The sequence below is a fragment of the Delphinapterus leucas genome, chromosome 11, assembly GCF_059928025.1.
Source record: "Delphinapterus leucas isolate spDelLeu-1000000601 "Yukka" chromosome 11, BTC_Dleu_Yukka2, whole genome shotgun sequence".
Classification (NCBI taxonomy): Eukaryota; Metazoa; Chordata; class Mammalia; order Artiodactyla; family Monodontidae; genus Delphinapterus; species Delphinapterus leucas.
The window spans coordinates 23,603,800-23,623,923 of NC_143139.1; the positions used below are offsets into that span (position 1 = coordinate 23,603,800).

General features: G+C 34.0%; 1 protein-coding gene across 17 annotated transcripts in view; it reads left to right on the forward strand.

Moving 5' to 3' along the window:
• CCDC91 (coiled-coil domain containing 91) overlaps positions 1 to 20,124 on the forward strand; it is a 411,994-nt gene that overhangs the window by 172,566 nt on the left and 219,304 nt on the right. For 16 of the 17 annotated variants that reach the window (XR_016394889.1, XM_089920448.1, XM_089920446.1 and 13 more), the window contains one exon: positions 18,426 to 18,503. The exons of the other annotated variant lie outside the window; for it this stretch is intronic. Coding sequence is in view for 15 of the 16 variants with exons in the window: in XM_089920448.1 (XP_089776574.1) it covers positions 18,426 to 18,503 (78 nt within the window). In the remaining variant the exon portion in view is untranslated. The remainder of the gene's footprint in view (positions 1 to 18,425; positions 18,504 to 20,124) is intronic. 17 annotated transcript variants of the gene reach the window in all.

Genomic DNA, 20,124 nt, shown 5'->3' on the forward strand with positions numbered 1-20,124 from the left:
AAGTACTGTAACAGATTCTTAGTGCTTATATGACATATTGTGACAAACAAGGTGGGTTAAAATAGCAGAAATTTGTTCTCTCAAAGTTCAAAAGTCTGAAATTAACACTCCCTCTGAAGGTTCTAGCGGAGAGTCTTGCCTTTCCTCTTCCAGCTTTTGATGGCCACTGATATTCCTTGCTTCTGGCAGCAAAACTCCATTTTGTTCTTTTGTCAAATGACCTTTTCCCTGAGACCAGTCAGTACTCAATGGTGAAAAGCTGAAAGCTTTTCCTTTAAGATCAGGAACAAGGATGCCCACTCTAACCACTTTTATTCGACATAGTACTGGAAGTCCTAGCCAGAGAAGTAGGCAAGAAAAAGAAATAAAAGCCACGCAAATTAGAAAGGAAGTAGTAAAGCTGACAGTATTTGCAGATGGCAGGATATAATATATAGAAAACTCTAAAGACTCCACCAAAAAACTGTTAGGACTAATAAATGAATTCAGTAGTTATAGGATACAAAATCAATATACAAAAATCTGTTGAACTTTTATACACTAATAAAAATTATCAGGAAGAGAAATTAAGAAAATAATCTCATTTACAATTGAATCAAAAAGAATAAAATACCTGGGAGTAAATTTAACCAAAGAGGTGAAAGGACTTTACACTGAAAACTATAAGAAATTAATGAAAGAAACTGAAGAAGACACAAATAAATCGAAAAATATTCTGTGCTCATGGATTAGAACAATTAATATTGTTAAAATGTCCATACTACCCAAAGCAATCTACAGATTCAGTGCAATCCTTATCAAAATTCCAATGGCATTTTTTCACAGAAATAGAAAAAACTATTCTGAAATTTCTATGGAACTACAAAAGACCCTGAAGAGCTAAAGCAATCTTAAGAAAGAAGAACAAAGCTGGAGGCATCTTGCCCCCTGATTTCAAATTCTATTACAAAGCTGTAGTGTCAAAACTGTATGTTACTGGCATAAAAACAGACACATAGATCAGTAGCACAGCATAGAGAATCTAGAACCCACACATATATGACCAATTAATTTATGATGAGGGAGTCAAGAATATACCATGGAGAATGGATTGTCTCTTCAATAAATCGCGTTGGGAAAACTGGACAGCCACAGGCAAAAGAGTGAAACTGCACCACTCTCTTACACCGTACACAAAAATTAACTGAAAATGTATTAAGGACTGAAACTATAAAACTCCTAGAAGAGAGCATAGGCGGTAAGCTCCTTGGCATTGGGCTTGGTGATGATTTTTAGGATCTGACACCAAAAATAAAGGCAAGAAAAGCAAAAATACACAAGTGGGACTATATAAAATTTAAAAGCTTCTGCACAGTAAAGGAAATCATTACCAAGATGAAAAGGCAACCTATTGAATGGGAGAAAATATTTGTAAATCGCATACTTATTAAGGGGTTAAGATCCAAAATGTATAATATACTTATGCAACTCAATAACAAAAAAAAAAGAAAAGAAAAAATAAAATTAAAAAACTAGGTAGAAACGTGAATAGATATTTTCCCAAAAAAGACTTAATAATGGCCAACAGGTATGTGGAAAGATGCTCAGCATAAATTATCAGGGAAATGCAAATTAAAACCACAGTGAGATACCACCTCACACCTGTTGGCATGGCTATTATCAAAAAGACAAGAAATAACAAGTGTTTCTGAGGATGCAGAGAAAAGGGAACCCTTATGCACTGTTGGTGGGAATGTAAGTTGGTGCAGCCACTGTGGAAAACAATATGGAGGTTCCTCAAAATATTAAGAATAGAACTACCATTATGATACAGCAATTCCACTTCTGGGTGTTTATCTGAAGAAAATACAAATACTAACTGAAAAAGATATGTGTACCCCGTGTTCACTGCAGCATTATTTAGAGTAGCCAAGATATGGAAACAACCTATGTGTCCATCAACAGATGAATGGGTAAAGAAGATTGGTATATATATGCAAGGGAATATTATTTAGCCATCAAAAGAAGGAAGTCTTACCATGTGTGACAACATGAATGGACCTTGAGGACATTCTGCTAAGTGAAATAAGTCAGACAGAAAGACAAATACTGTATCATCTCACTTATGTGTGGAATTTTAAAAAGAAAACCAAACCAAGCTTATAGATAGAACAGATTGGTGGTTGCCAGAGGCAGTGGGTGGGAAGTGGGCAAAATGGGTGAAGGGGGTCAAAAGGCACAAAATTCCAGCTATGAAATAAGTGAGTCCTGGGGATATAACGTAAAGCATAATAACTATAGTTAAAAATACTGTGTTGCATATTTAAAAGTTCCTAAGAGAATAGATCTCAAAAATTCTCATTACAAGAAAAAAAGTTTGTGACTATGTGTGGTGGCCGATGTTAACTAGACCTATTCTTGTGATCATTTTGCAATATATACTAATATTGAATCATTATTTTGTACACCTGAAATTAATATAATGTTATATATCAATTATACCTCAAAAAAAAAAAAAGAGGAAACCAATTATTGGATTTAGGGCCCACTGTAAATCCAAGATGATCTCATTTCACAGTCCTTAACTTGATTATAACTACAAAGACTATTTTCTAAATGAAGTTACATTGATAGGTACCAGAAATTAGGAACATGGATATATCTTTTTAAGGACACAGTTCAACCCATTAGAGTTTGCTCCCTAGACCTCCCCAAATTCCTGCCCTTCCAAAGTGCAAAATACATTCACCCCATTCCAACATCCCCAGAAATTTCGGGTCATTTCATCATCAGCTCTAAGTCCAAAATCTCATCTAAATATCATTAGCTAGAAAATCCCAAGTGTTATCATCTAAATTATATAAACCAGATGTGGCTGAGACTGGATATGATCCATCCTGGGGCAGAATTCTTCTTCATTGGTACATTTGTCAAACTATAAAACAAGTCATCAACTTCCTAGAATACAGTGGTTGAGCAGGTGTGGGATAGGCATTCCTATTTCAAAAGGGAGAAACTGGAAGTAAAAAGGGGGTCAGCAGATCTAAGCAAGTTTGAAAAACAGAAGGGCAAGGTCTGTGATGTTTTAAGCCCTGAGAGTAATTCTCTGTGGCTTGATGCTCCACCCTGTGGACCCAAAGCTTCAGCTTAGTGAGCCTCTGGAACTGTGGCTTTGGCTTGGTCAGTATCTGGGCCCATGACTGCAGCTCATTTGCCCACTGTGCTCATGGCTGTGGCTTGTTCACCCTCTACACTCATGGCTTTGTCACCTTCTGTGTCTGACTCTGCAGGCCTCTGCACCCATGGCTTGAGCTTCTGCATCTGGGCCCATGGCCCTAGCCTCTGTACCCATGGCTCTGCCCTCAGGGTCATCCTCCTTTTTCTTAAAGGTAATGCATGTTTGCAGCCACATAGCACTATCAGCCTGTTTCCTCCTTGTAGAATCCCAGAAATCCAATGTCTTCTTTCATTTCCTTCCATTTCTGTCTCTTTCAGTCCATCCAGGCTTGCTGGTATAACATTCTTAAAAGCCTTGTGGATCTCCTGTGTAAGTTGAGAGGATTCATGCCATTAGACAGGTGTATTCTCCATAGAGCCTTTCTGTATAATCCCATTTCTTTTCTGTGGCTTCTGCTGGGATAATTGATTGGATCCATGAGTGACATACCTAATGTTTTGAGCAAAAACTTGTCTAGTCACCACCTTTCAGAGCAAATTCACAAAAGTGAGTTTTCTAATTCTAGCGTCCGTTGCAATCTGATAGACCGAGAACCTCCCAAATCTTCAAGTGCTGGTACCTTTTTGCTTAATGTATCCTTTCTCAGTTTTTCTCTCTTCCTCTTGCATTTTACCATGAGCAGCAAGGAGAAACAAGGCCACACCTTCAATACTTTGTTTAGAAGACTGTCACTAAACGTGGAATTTCATCATATTCTCTGGGATGATAGCTTTCTCTACTATGCTCTTCACTTCCTTTGAGCCCTTACTAGAATCACCTTCAGTGTCCATATTTCTAGCAACCATCTCTTCAAAACAGCCTAGGCTTTTTCTGTCTTGCACCTCAAAATTCTTCCTCTATCCAGTTCCCAAGCCACTTTCACATTTTTAGGTATTTGTTACAGTATCACCCCTGTTCTCAGCACTGAAATCTGTATTAGTTTCCTAAAGCTGCTATTACAAAGTTCCACAAACTCGATGGCTTAAAACAGCAGAAATTTATTCTCTCACAGTTATCGAAGTCAGAAATCTAAAATCAACATGTCGGCAGGCCTGTGCTTCCTCCAAAAGGTTCTAAGGGGAGAATCTTTCCTTGCCACTTTCTGCTTCTGCTGACATCTGATGTTCTTTATCTTGAAGCAGCTGAAGTCCGTTTCTTCCTCCATCTTCATAGGGCCTTCATCCCTGTATCTCTGTGTCTCAAATCTCACTCTCCTTTCTTATAAGGAAACAAATCTTAAGGCTTGGGGCCCACTTTTCATCCAAGATAATCTTATCTTGGGATACCAAAGACCCTATTTCCAAATAAAACTACATTCACAGATACCAGAGCTCAGCATGTGAATGAACATAGCTTATTTTGGGGGGTGGTGGTGGTGTCACAATTCAACCCACGACAAGCACCAAAGGTGAATCTCAGTGTCTTTTAAAATGTGAAGGCAAATCATAATACTGTGGACAGAAACACTCAGAATATGAAGACAAATGACCAAAACATTAAAAAGTGATTTTTATTAAGCCATTTTTCTTTTCTCAATCAAAATGTTAAGTATTTTGAGAAACAGTGTTGTTAGAAAGTCCCTTTCTGTTACCAGACTTAAAATATAGCCAAACTTTGGAGACTAGGCTTAAGATGGGAAAAGTCATAAGAAATTAGAAGAATTTTGAAGAGGTTCACATCCTTATTGAATGGGATGATGTTTGTAGATATATACATAAGGCATAAGTTTTTCCCATTAACTGTTGCAAACTGTCTGCTCTTCCCTCTTTTCCTCCCTCCTCCCCATCCCTCCTTCCTTCCTCCCTCCCTCTTTTCCTTCATCTTTTTTTTTTTTTCTCCCCTTCTCCTTTCCATTCCTTTCTTTTGTCCTCTGTTTGGCTTGAGTTAGTTTTGAGCATCTGCTTCTCAAGGCACTTTGTCTTTGAAGACTTTAACAAAGTCGAAGATAAATAGTAATTTCTTTTAAATGTGGCGCAGAGTGGAGTTCCTGCCTTTCCTCTTAGAGCAAATAATAAGGTGACATTGAAGTAGCAGTGGGAGTAGAGCCAATCCAATCAACAAATTAGCCAGGAATTTAGCCAAAGTTATGCAAGAGACCGTATTCTCAGACTTTGCAGGATTTGGCCTTTATTCTTTAACAGATTGTAGTTGGTAGAGGAGATGTTGTGCTCATGGAGAAATGATAATGACAACAATAATGACACTGTTATAAACATATCATCTTCTCTTATGAATTTCACTTGAGTAGTTGTTTCCATCTTTAGAACAAGAAATTAGCTGTGGCCTGCTTATTCATTTCTCATTTGCTAACTACTAATTCTTTCTTAAAAGTTTGGTTTAGACATGGACATGACATTGCCATATCTGGGTTTTGTAAGCATATAGAAAATCAATTACTTCTGTGCTGGTGTGAACACATTGTGGGGTTTTTTGCATACCTTCATCATTGTATCTGTTAGAAAACTTCCAGAAGTTTGTCTTTTTATCTTGTTTTTGATTGAGAGGAGGCCACAAAGCTGATGGTTCTAGATCTGTGTGCTGATGAAATCCATGCAGTGTTAAGGTGGCCATTAACGGGATAGGGCCAGAGATGAAAATTAATCCTTTGAAAGATTTTGGAAATCTTACGCTAAAGGGACACACATATTAAGGGTGTCTGTTTCAGTACTGGGTACAGTTTATTATGACACTAATGCTTTATTTCCATATGTAATATTACTTTATACTTTATGGCACTAATGCTTTATTTCCATATGTAATATTACTTTATACTTTTAGGCTGATTCTTTCATGCTTGTGTTATATTTTTTTCCTATTTTATATTTGGCTAAATATTTGAATTAGTCTGTGAAACTAACTTGGTAAGATTTTGAAGCATTCTGTCATGTGTTGTTGTTACTGATTGTATCGGGAAACTAAGAAATGAGATAGAGTGAGGAGGTAAAGATTAAACATTTATTCAGTGGGAAAGACTTATGCTGTGTCATGCCAGTAAAACCTGCTTTCTTTTAGAAACCAGCTAAGCTTGTTGCAGCTGTCAAATGTGGAGTGAGTGAGAGATGGAGAGGTCGTGTTTTGCTGTTTTTGTTCTGTTTTGATAAAGTAGGCGCCTATGGGATAATCTCATCTACTTTGTGCTTCTCTGACATTTATGATTAGGCCATGTTGGTATGTTGGATTCTTCAGATTTTGGTGGGAGGATTTTATACCATTTCTCAGTCAGAACCTTTCAGTGCATTGGTTAGATGTTATCCCACTACCTGTATTTTGATTTCTTGCCCTGCACATTTCCTTTTGGAATATCTGGAGATGTTTATGGCTGCCTTATCCAATATAGTTGATTAGTTATTTTGTAAGGGATATAATCTTGTGGCTTCAGAGAAAGTGGTAATGAAGCGTGTATTAGGAAACCTTTCTCAATCAAACTATATTAGCTAATTATGTTCTGCTAATTATGTTCCATCTAATTATAGACTTGCTCTTGGCCAAAGAATTTGGAAGGTAAAAAGCAACTGCTTTCTAATGGGTGGAATAGAATGGTTGATTGGACTTTGGAGTTTCCTTTCTCCTTCTGTCCCTCCCTCCGTCCATTCTTTCCTTCCTACCTTCCTTCCTTCTCTCTTTTGTTAAAGTACTGTAGTAAGTCATTCCAAATACATCAGCCAAATGTTCACTTTTACCATCTTTGTTGGAGAGGATTCTGCTGCTATGCATGGATTAACTTATTAGAGGTGATTAGTATGGGTTCTACTTGATTTCACAATGACCAGCGATAATATAATGTGAATTACAAAATGTTTTTCCCATAAGCTTGGGCTTAAAATTTTTTTTTTGTATGAATTGTGATTCAAATATCTGAATTGAGTTTTGTCATCAATATAGCAATGAAATTTTAAAGTTATTTTTAAAACATTGCTAATTTCTCATTTTCCCGTGAAGCATCTATATTTGTTAATTATGTGGTTCCTATTGACATATGTATTTATTCAAAGATAATTTTTCAACACCAATCACGTGCAGGCATATTAAAACTGTTAGACCTATGTATATTTAATAACTTCGGCAAGAGGTTGGTATTGGCGTGATTGTGGGTAGTAGCGAATTGATTAGAATGTGCTTCTGATGATGTTTGAAAAGCACCTTACACATTTTTGTCAGACCAGAATTTCTGGTTGACAGTAATGAATTGGTGAATGACTATTTCAAGTTTTACCAAGAGTGACCCGTTTATGTCTTGTTTTCATCTGAAGGAGTGACTTATGACACGGTAGTTATTTTTATATAGAAAACAAACCTGTTGGAGCAGTTTGGAATATACTCAAATAGTTCAGTCTTTGTCATGATATTTTTCAATAAACATTGGGCTGGCTATCAGAAGATGTGATTTAGGCTTCACCCTGCCCTTATTGATAACTCAGTGATCTTGAACAAACTTCTTAGCCTCTCTAGGCCTCAGTTTCCTCATTTGTAAAATGAATACATTGGAATAGCTTACCTTTGAAGTCTCTTCTTGTTTAAAAGTCTGTAGTTTTATTTAAGGTGAGAGCATTTTTCTGAATCTTCCCTTTGTAGTGATAGTTTTGGGTTTGACATTTTGAAAGAAAGCTATCATTGTGGTCAAATTTGGTTTTGACTACTTTGAAGAGAAGTTGTAAGTTTTTGGCTCTATATTCTTGAAATAAGAATTTCAGGTCATGTATGACTCTTTGGTTATTCCTGTGTTTTTCTTTTGGTAACTGGGCAGCCTGGACTGTTACAATGTGGTTGTATGATTAACATCAGTAACTTTGAAGTAAGCAAAGTGGGTTGATTGATCTGATTTTAGCATACAATATCATAGAATAGCATTAAGAAATTTGGAAGTGTATTTTAGAAATGATTTAATCCAACTCCCTCATTTATTAGAAACGTGCCCAAAGATGTTAATTAATTAATTAATTAATTAATGTGTTTATTAATTTAAATTCTGGGCTTATATCAGAAAAAGAGCATTGATCATAATCTCATTCATTCATTCAACAAACAGATATGTGAACCTATTAAGTAGCCTCCTTTTTGGAGACAAAGTTTTAAATACATTTTTAACATTCTTATTATGATGTTAAATAACTCTCTCCGATGAAGAATGAAACACTCTTCTCACTTCCCAAATGTATTTGGCCTTCAAATCCTTTCCATTCAATCTCTTTTTTATTCAGTTCTTATTTACTGAACAGACAATATATACAAGGCACCATTTGAGATATGTGTATTGAATGGCAAGTGAAATTTCACCTTCCCAAATTGAACTTAATGTTAGACTTTGAAATCTGCCTAGTATCTGTCTTTTCCTAACCTTCTCAAGTGCCATAGTGCTAGAGTGCCATCAGTATCTTCCCCAATATATAAGGGAGACTGGCAATGAAGAATAAGTACAAAACAATAAGTAGTGATAGGAGCAATGATTAAAAATAAAGCATGACTAGTGGGCAATGATGAGTGTGCGCTATTTTATACACAGTGGGTCAGGGAACATCTCTCTGGTACACTGGTTTTTGAGTAGTATCCAAAGGAAATGAGTGTGGGATATCTGGGGTGAAGAGTATATCAAGCATCGCGAATAACAAGTTCAATAGCCTTATGGTAAGAATGTGCTTATAACGACTTGAGGAAGGCCAATGACAACAGATAGAGAGACTTAGGTAGAGAGGGGTATAGCTTTGGGTTATGGGAGGGATTATAGTAATGTGGAAGCTACTTAGGAATGTTGATCAGATGTGTGATGTTTCATTATTTAACAGATATTTATTGAGCATCCGCACTGTGCCTGCTGCTATTTTAGGTGCTGTGGATATTGTGGTGAACGATTCCTGCCATCATAAAACTTACATTCTTTGTGATTGCAGTTTTAAAGGGCTGTTTTGGCTGCAGTATTGGAGGAAGGGCAGACTCAAAGAGGCAAAGATGTTGGGAAATGATTGTGGTGTGGACTAGAGAAGTAGCAGTGGCAGTGTTGACCAGTGCTCAGACTTTAGATCATGAGATGGAGATATTAGGTTTAAATAAGTAAAATAAATGAACCGATATTTGCAGGGTTTAGAACAGTGCCTGGCACACAGTCATATTATTTCAGAGTCTGTTAAAGAAATAAATATAACGATCAAGCCAGTAGGACTTCTGAGGTATTGCATGTGGATTGTGAGGGAAAAAAGGAGAGAAATTAAAAACGATTTTAGGATTTTTTGAGCAACTGGAAGTTCGGTGGAGGAAAATAAAAGGTTTGACATTGGACATGTTAACTTTGAGATTTCTTATAGATATGTTTAAAGACGTTAATAGGCAGCTAGATAAATAAATCTGAGGGTCAGCCATGGCAGGGTTGGATATATAATTTGAGTTGTACATTGATAATACTTAAGGTTAATTAGAAGTTGAACAGTTAAAGAAGAGATCTCATCCTCGGGGAACTCCTACATTTCAAGATTGGGGCAATGAAAAGGAGCCAACAGGACAGACTGAGAAGGAGAAGAACCAAGTAAAGAAAATATTTCAAGAACGAAAAGGGGTGGATTTGGCATGGTGATTGGCAGCAGCAGAGGCATAGTTTTTGAATCTTTCAGATTTCCTTACAAAATTAGACTAAGATAAAGGAAAAAAAATCCATAAGTACCATCTTCAAAAGAAAAAAAGAGATGACAGTTGTGTTTATATGAATTCTGGAGCACAAGCTGGTAGAGCTGAACTGTTGACAGCAACAAGACGTGCATGTCTATCACATCTGTGCTTGAGTGATGGAGGGGAACATAAATGGGATTTAGGGTGGTCCTGAGGGCCTAGAGACCCAAATATTGACACCCCAAAAGAAACAGTTCCCAATCAGAGTAGGGGAGTTAGAAGACAGATCTGAGGACAACAGCTAAAACTGGCTGAGTGCTCTGAGCCCTCATTTCTTTTGGAAATACCGAGAAAGTACCCTTCTTAAAGTACAGAGGTGCATCGTAAGGGGAATGGTAGGGAGTAGTACAGACACTGAAGGAAGGAGAGTTCAGATACTGGTAAGGGAGGGGTTCAGAGAAAGCAGATATCAGAAAGTACTGGAGAAGTGGCTACCGTGGAAAAATTTTTAATTACCTTATAATAGCAATAGAAGAGGGAGCCCTAGAATCGTGAAACTGGGAGAGTTCTTCAGGCTAACCTCAACTCCTTATTCAGGAATACCTACGGGTGAACTGGTACGTGGATACGAGAAAAGGATTGTTGTGGAACTGAGTACAACGATGGAAGCATTTGAAGAATAGCATAAATCAGAAGTAGAATGGTTCAGAAATGAGAAAAGAGGAATTAAATAAGAAGATATAGCTGATAGACAAAAAAAAGAATTAGACATAAAAGAAAAAATTCTAAAATGAAGACGAAGCTTGAAAGAAAAGAAGAGTAAATGTAATACTATAGAAAGAAGAAAATAATAAAGCATGGCAAAAAGAAAAATGAAAACTATCACGTAAATGAAGAAAGAATTTGAGAGAAAGGAATAATTATAGAAAACAAGCAAACCCAATCCAATATGGGTATAACTGGAGGCCCTGAAGAGGAAAACTAAAGAGGTGAAACAGAGCTATATGAAAAATGTAATTCAGCCACCTTACAGGAAATAAAAGAAGGCCTATTTTGAAAGTGCACATGTGTACCTGGGAAAATAGACCCCAGTCAATTATGAGATACAATCTAGTGACTTTAAAGAAAGTATCCTTCAAAAGAACACCTTGGAAGTCTGTAACTACAATGACTCTGCTTTTTGGTTTGCTCAGGATAGTTCTTATTTATCCTAGTTATCCTAGTGCAGTTATTAATAGAAACCCTTTTATTCTCAAAAGTGACTCTGGAAGAGAAATTGTATAATCAATCTAAATATAAAATAAAGAAAATTAGATCCATGGCAGACTTTTAAAAAAACACTTTATGCCAAAAAATAATGTAACATAATTAAGATATTCAAAGAAAGAAAATGTGAATCAGGATTTATATACAGCTAACTGATTTTCAATTTTAAAAGCTGCAAGTGGTTCGCGGCATTCAAAAAGAGAATGTTATTCTCTTGGTTGTTTATGAGGAATCTTTCACCCCACTGAATTCCAAGAAGTAAAATTATAAAACCAGCATTCTCTGATCAGAATGAAACAAAATTAGAAATGAATAACAAAATCAAAGCAAAACACCTTTCAGCTTAGAAATTAAATTGATACAAACATACTATTTCTTTCTTGCACCAGTGTGTTTTTTTTGTATTAGGATAAAATTTGCATAATATAAAATTCACCATTTAAAATATTTTAAAGTGTAGAGTTTAGTGTTTTTTAGTATATTCACAATGTTGTTGTATTGTCACTAGTATCTAGTGCCAGATAGTGTCATCACCTCAAGAAGAAGCCCTGTGTGCATTAATCAGTTCTTCCCTAGTTCCCTCTCCCCCAGCACCTGGCAATTGCTAATGTACTTGCTGTCTCTAGATTTACCTATTTTGGACATTTCATATAAAATGAAATCATGCAATATGTGGCCAGTTGTGTCTAGCTACTTCCACTTAGCATAATGGTTTCAAGGTTCTTCCATGTTAAAGCATGTATCGTTTCATTCCTTTTATGGGTGAATAATATTCCCTTGTATGGATAATACTTCATTTTATTTATTAGCTGATGAACATTTACATTGTTTTTACTTTTTTTGCTATTATTAATAATGCTGATAGAACATTTGTGTCCAAGGTTTTGTGTGAATGTATATTTTCAGTGCCGTTAGGTATATAACTAGGAGTGAAATTTCTGGGACATTTGGTAAGTCTATGTTTAATTTTTTTGAGGAACTGCGAAAATGTTTTTCACTGTGGAAACACCATTTTACATTTCAACCAGCAAGGTGTGAGGGTCTCAGTTTCTCCACCTCCTTGCCAACACTTAATTTTCTGTCTATTTAGTTACAGCCATGCTAGTGGATGCCAGTGGTTTTGACTTGAATTTCATAATGGCTAATGGTGTTGAACGTTTGTATCTTTGGAGAAATATCAACTCAAGTTCTTTGCCTATTTTTAAAATTTGGTTGTCTTTTTGTTGCTGAGTTATGAGAGTTGTATACATTCTGGATACCAGACCTTTCTTAGATATATTATTTACACATATTTAGTGGGCTGCTTTTTTGCTTCCTTGATACTGTCCTTTGATGCACAAAGTTTTAAATTTATGTATTTTTAAAATCGTTCACTTGTGCTTATAGTGTCATATTTTTCGAAACTGTTGCCTAATCCAAGGTTACAAAGGTATGCACCTATTTTTCCTACAAGAATTTAATAGTTTTAACTTTTATATTAAGGAATTTGATTTATTTTGAGTTAATATTTATACATATGTGAAGTGGGGTTCCAGATTTATCCTTTTGCATGTATGTATAGTTATCCCACCATCATTTGCTGATAAGGTTATTCTCTTGCTATTGAATTGACTTGTTTACTTTTGTCAAAAATCAGTTGGTTATAGATGTATGGGATTATTTTGGGAGTATCATTTTTGTTTTCCACTGGACTCTCTGTCCTTATGCCAGTACCACACTGTTTTGGTTACTTCAGCTTTGTGCTAAGTTTTGAAATTGGGAAGTATAAGTCCACCAACTTTGCTCTTCTTTTTCAAGATTATTTTAACTACTCATAATCCCTTGCAATTCTATATGAATTTTAGGATGAGCTTGTCTGATTCTGCAAAATAAAGTCACTGGTATTTTGATAGGGATTTTATTGAATCTACAGATAAATTTTGGGATTAACGACTAAGTCTTCCAATCCAGGAACACAGGATGTCTTTACATGTTTGAAGACTCTACAGTGTTTTGTCGTTTGTAGTGTAAAAGTTTTATACATCTTTGGTAAAAAAATATTTCTAAGTATTTTATCATTTTTCATACTATTGTAAATGGAATTGTTTTCTTTATTTCATATTTAGTTTGTTCATTGCAAGTATATAGAAATACAACTGATTTTTGTCTTGACCTTGTTTCTTATAACTTTGTTTAACTTATTAGATTTAATAGTGTTTTGTTTATTAGATCTAATAATTTTTTACAGTTTCCCATGTGTAAAATCATGTCTTCCGAAAATAAGGATAGTTTTACTTCTTCATTTCTGATATAATAATTTCCAAGGATGCCTTTTATTTATTTTTCTTGCCTAATGCCCTTGCTAGAATTTCAGTATAATGTTTAATAGAGGTGGCAAGAGTGTACAGCCTTGTCTTGTTCCTGATGTTAGGGGAAAGTTTTTAGTCTGACAATATTATGATGTTAGCTGTGGGTTTTTCACAAATGCCCTTTATCAGGTTGAGGATACTGTATTTTATTCCTAGTTTGTTGAGTATTTTTATAGTGAAAATATGCTTGATCTTGTCACTCTTTTTCTGCATACTGAGATGATCATGTGGGGTTTTATTTCCTTCATTGTTTAAATGTGGTGTATTAAATGGATTGCTTTTTGTATGTTGGACCACCTTTGCATTCCTGAGATAAATTACACTTGATCCTAGGTGTAGTCTTTTTAATATGCTGTTGGAGTCTGCTTGCTGCTATTTTTTTGAGGAATTTTTCATCCATATTCATAAGACACATCACTTTGTCTTTTTTTGTGTTGTCTTTGTGTGGCTTTGGATTAGTGTAATACTGGCCTCATAGAATGAGTTAGAACATATTTCCTCATATATTTTGGGGAAAAATATGAAAAATATTGATGTTAATCCTTTTAATAAACATTTGTTAGAATTCGCCACTGAAGTCATCTGAAAGAAGGGATTTTCTTTGTGTGAAGTTTTTTGATTACTGATTTATTCTCTTGTTATAAGTCTGTTTGGTTTTCTATTTCTTCTTGAGTCAATTTTGATAGTTTACATATTTCTAGGAATTTGTTCATTACAACCTTGTTATCTAATTTATTGGCATACAGTTATTCATAATATTTTCATATGCTCCTTTTTGTTTCTTTAAATTCAGTAGTAAGGCCTTTCCTTCATTCCTGATTTTAATAATTTGAGTCATCTCTTTTTTTTTTTTCTTGGTCAATCAAGATTTGTCAATATTGTTGACTTTTTTTAAAGAACCAACTTTGGTCCAGTTGATTTTCTCTATTTTTTTCTATTCTTTTATTTATTTTCTTTCTAATCTTTTTATTTCCTTCATTATGCTTGCTTTGGGTTTAGTTTGCTCTTCTTTTTCTAGTTCTTTAAGGTGAAAGGTTAGGTTATTGATTTGAAATTCTTCTTTTTTATATATAGATTTTTAATTTTCCTTGTGATTTCTTCTTTGACTCATTGGTTATTTAGGAATGTGTTAATTTCTACACATTTGTGAATTTTCTCAAGTTTCTCACTATTAATTATTTCAAATTTTATTCCCTTGTGGTCAAAGAGCATACTTTGACTTCAGTATTTAAAAATTTATTAAGACTTGTTTTGTGGCCTACCATATAGTCTATCCTGGAGATTGTTCCATTTCCACTTGAGAATAATGTGTATTCTGTTGTTGTTGGGTAGAGTATTCTATAGTTTTTTGTTTCTTCTAGTTTGTTTATGTGTTATTTAGCCTTCTATGGTTTCGCTGATCTTTGGTCTAGGGGTTTTGTTCATTATTGAAAAGTAGCAGTAGCAAATGTGATCCTAGTAGCAGCAGTAATAATATCTTATTTTTGTCTTCATTAACAAAATCCTTTCGTACTCATTATCACTTTCAAGTTACTGTATACAGGTTAGTCAATCTTCTGTATTACTAGGCTGAAGATAACTATTATATTTTCATCATCTTTTTTGTCCCCAGAGGCTAGCAGAGTCAGGCACATAGTTATTGTTTAAATTAAATATAATGCTTACAAAGAAAATTTGGTATAAACTAACGGCATCTGGGAAAATTTTAGGTGATCGGTAACTGTAAATTTCATGATACTCTCAGTCTACATTTTCTATCTTGAACGATGATGAATATCACTGAGCATCTCTACATTATGTAAAAATTTCTTATGAAGTACACATTGAATATAATTTCAAAATTTTAGTTCTGATATCTAAAATGATTATAGAAATCCATTATGTCAATAATGAGAATTTCAGCGTAATCCAACAAACATTTGTGAACAGCTGCTGTGTTCTAAGGCACTATGCAAAGCACTGGATTGCTGTTCCTTCTATGTGAGAAGATACAGCCGTTGACTAAGTGTTTATTTTCAATTATAATAAAATATAATGTCATAGGACATTTTGATCATTTATAAAATGTCTATTAGAAAAAACCTTTTATATGAATTGCTTAATATAATGTACTCTATGTGTGCCTTAAATGGCACACTAATACTTTTTAATGGTTAATTATTCAGAACATAGTTGTTGAATGATCGAACTTTATAATTGAAATGGTGCATATTCATCTTCACTTTCTAATTACTGAGGTAAAAATAGATTATATTCTCAGTTTCACTTAGTGGATCTAGGTTAATTTGCTTTGCTTTAGACTGATTAACTCTAGAAAGCTTTCTTGACCTTTTTGGTTCTCAGTTTCAATTCTGAACTGATTAGTTGGTAATAGGTATTGTCAAGAGAGAGAAAAAAAGTAAATTAATATTTAATTAGTTAAGTCTGAAAAATGCTGGTTTTAGTAAAGTTCAACAAATTTCTTTACTTGTGGGTTTGTAGGACGTCTAATATTTTAATATATATTGTTAATTTCCACAATTTGTTTGACCATGTAACCTGTTTTATATGACTTTGTCATAAATCATTGGTCTTAAGGTATAATATATGCATCCCAAGAACTGCCTAAGATGTTCCACTATGATGTGAAAAGAAAGTGTCAGAAAAATGTTTCTATTTACTTTTTTTTTAATCTTAAAAACTAAGAAAAACAAAAACTATGTTAATATTCAGCATAGAAATTGATGCTTTTGCCCTCCTAGGTCATTTTATGAGACAGTCACATACCATTAGTGAGATAACCTGACCTGAATGGGAGTTCCAAAGTGATGAGTTGGTAGTGCTGCCTACATGTGTTTGCTTTTTAGTATAATAGAACGTATGAGCTTGCTTTACCAGGTAATTGGATTTAGCTGCTATGTTATTTAGTTTTTACTGAAACAACTCTGACAGAAATGGGAAAATGACTTTAAAAGGATTGCTGCCGTGAGCCATAGATTGATAATCATACCAACAAAAATCAGTGTTTATAATAAGTGCCCTTGTTGGTCCTTTATGTTTAGGCTGTTTTGGGAAAGAATGACTTAGCTACAGAAAGATACATAAAGTGATATACTGGAAATGGCAATTAGAATTTGATAATGAAATAGAACTTGTGAATAAGTAAGGCATAGTAAATGAGGGGAGCTTATAAATGAGAAAGGGGTGGCAGTAAGGGGTGTTATCTTTTCCCTAAATATAGTTAATTTTCTCTCCAAGTCCACTGGGGTGATGGTGCAGTCATTCAGGGTCCCAGGCTGATAGAGGCCCTGCTGCTCTTCACAGCACATGACTTTAATTGTCATCTTAGGCATTGACATCAGCAAGCAAATAGGGGGAAAATGGGAATGTGTGGAGGATTGTGTTGGAGGTTTTGTGGTTCAAGCTTGAAATGGTGTACATCACTTCTACCTACCTGACATTCCTAAAATAAATCCCACTTGGTTGAGATGTATTATCTTATTAATGTATTGCTAGATTCCGTCTGCTAATATTTTATGTGGAATTTTAGCTTCTGTTTTCATAAAAGAGATTGGTTCATAATTTTATCTTTACAGATTTTAGTATAAGGGATATGCTGTCTTAATAAAATATGTAGGGAAGTATTCCCTCTTTTTTTATTCTCTGGAAGATTTTGTGTAAGGTTTCTGTTACTTGTTTCTTAAATGTTTATTAAAATCAACCTGTTAAATCATCTGGGCTTATGGTTTTCTTGGTCAGAAGTTTTATTTTGTTTGGTTTTTAAATTAATACAGGTTCAGTTTTTTTTAAACACATAGGACTCTTCAGAGTTTTTATTTCATCTTCTTTCAGTTTTGTTAAGTTGTGTTTTTTCATAGGAGTTTTTTCATTTCATCTAAAATTTCATATTTATTGCTCTAATATTTAATAATATCTTACTGCTTATTAGAAATATATGTAGGTTTTGTAATACCCTGAATTCATGCATAATGTTAGAAATTTTTGTTTTCTATTTTTCTTCATCACTCTATTGTTGCCATCTTGCTACATTTAATTTTTTTCTTCTTTCTTTGGATTATTTGTTAACAATTCTTCTGTTACATGTATATTTGATCTTTTTACTCTGTCCCATGTCTTTTTAAAGTTTTTTTTTTGTATTTTCCATCACTTATTTCTCTTTCTGCTGTAGTTTCTTTTTTTTCCCCCACTGTCTTTTGGTTCTCTGATCCTGCTTTCTGCTGTTTCACCTACTATTTACCTCATCTATTGTATTGTTAATAATACATTTTTTCTCACTGTAGAATTTCTGTTTTACGAATCCCGGTTCTCTGAAGAAAATCTCTATCCTATCTGTTTTCTCCATTTCTTCTCTATTTTCTTGAATGTATTATTCATACATATTTTAAACTCTTTGATAAGTAATTTCTGAATCACACATGGGTCTGTTTCTTTTGTCTTTTCTGTTTTCTGTTTCTTTGGTCTCATCTGTTAGCATCTCTGATAATTTTGCATTGAAAGCTGTACATTGTGTTTGAAAAATTGGAAAGGCTCTGTGTAGGATGTTAACATTCTCCAAAGAGAGGTAAGCCTCTGCTTTCCTAGGAAGGTAGAATGGGGGGTTGATTACCTTAATCCAGTGGTTCTCAAACTTTATTGTGTATTAAACTATTGGCATGTATATGTTACTAGAGAAGTAATGGAAAAAAAAAAAAGGTTCTGGCTTGTTGAAGTAACACAGGACCTCCTGTCTCTAGATCCAGGTCCAGAATTGCCAAATGCCCCAAGGGATAACACCATTGCCATGTGTTACTTTACCTCTCAGCATGGTTTTCCTTTCTCAGTTATTGTTTCCCTTTAATTTCTCATTGCCACAGCCCTCCAGAGTGCTTTTAAACAGAACTTTTTTTTTTTTTAATAGTTTTTCTGTTTGTTTGCAGCTGTGTGCCACAAGCTACTCAATCACTTACAGATGCAAAAGTCAATGGTGTGTTGTTATTTTGTCAAAAGAACAAATCATGGTGTAGTTTCTTGCTTTCTTTCAGGAAAAACATAAACAAGAATTGGAAGACATGAGGAAAGCTGGTCATGAAGCCCTCAGCATTATTGTGGATGAATATAAGGTAGCGGTTTGAGAGTCTGTTTTCTTTATTCTGTTAAACTTTGGCAAACTTTAGTAAAAAAAAATTACACGCATAGACATATGCTACACAAATTATAGAATTATAGTGTAGTCTTATTTCGGTATAGAATTCCTTTCAACTGATTAATAAGTGTTCATTGAAAGCATACTTAGTAGATTACAAAGGTAATGCTAGATGTTGCTCTGCATTTGAGAACTTACAGAATGTTTGAGAACACAGGATTGAAGTTTGAAAACAAAATACTGTAGAATTAATTGCTAGATTATTAGCTTGTTTGGTCTTTACTCTGGTTCCACCTTTTATAGAAAAAAAAAGTGTGATATAAATCTGAAAATTATTGTCATAGCTTTTTTTCTTAAACAAATTAAATAGATTTGGGTACATTTAAGTAATAATAAAAATTATAATAAATGTCAGTATCAGTGATATATGCAGTATTATTCTGGATAAGCTAAGCCTGCATAAGCTTAATCATTTAAAGTAAATTGAGAGTTTAATAACAAAATTTTTCCCCCCCTAAATTTCACGTTAGATCATTTTTTTCCATCAAGTAATTAAGGAATACATTCTTGTTGAAATCAAATTCAAAAAATTCTCAGAAGTAACCAGTGAGAATGGTGTGATGTGCATCCTTCTAAAGGTTTTTCTTTATATTTACACACACGTATACTCATGCTGTAAAATTTTGATTTCCTTTTAGAAAAATGTTGTTCTACTCAATCTGTTGTTTTGTTTCTTGCTATATTTACTTGTCAGTATATATTTTCATGTCAGTATATATAAACTTATCCTATTTTTGTCATTGTTCTATAGTATTCCACAGTGTGTATATATATATGTATATATATGTGTGTATACATATATATACACACACGTATACATATATACACACACATGTATATGCATATATACAGACGTATGTATGCATATACATACACATATATATACATATATGTATATATACAAACACACACACCCCATAATTGGTTTAACTATACCTGTATAAATAGGCATTTAGTTTATTTTTTTATTGTTAATTATTACAATAAATGTTTAAAAAATCCTTCTACCATATGTGGAATATAGACAATTTTATTGATTCAGCTTCATTCCTAGACATGATAGAAGTTGATTTCATTTTAATTAGCTGATAATTTAATGTCAAAAAGCTTCCTGTAACAAGTCATTTGGATAAAAGTAGAAAAAGAAGTAGATCCAGAATTTAAGTGAAAAGCACTTTTTTTAAAATTCCAAGGTATTAAAATATTTGGTAGGTATTAAAGTAATTGGTAGATATGTCTTGGGACATGAAAGGTCATTTTTGTGACCACACTAATATAGAAACTTGTGCCATTGTTGAGAAGGTTATTAAAAAATGGCTGGTTTTTACAGCTGTGATTTTTGGCTCTTTTTTTATAATGTTGTGAATTTTTAGTTCTACTAATACAAACCAGCTTTACAGTTGTTGAGTTGGGGAAAAGTATAGGAACTATTTTGGACCATCTTCTTCTTTTCCTTAAGACTAAGGTTTGGAAGAATTAAAATACTGGAATTTACATAATTCTCCTGGCATATTAAGTGATATATTCTTGGATGAATT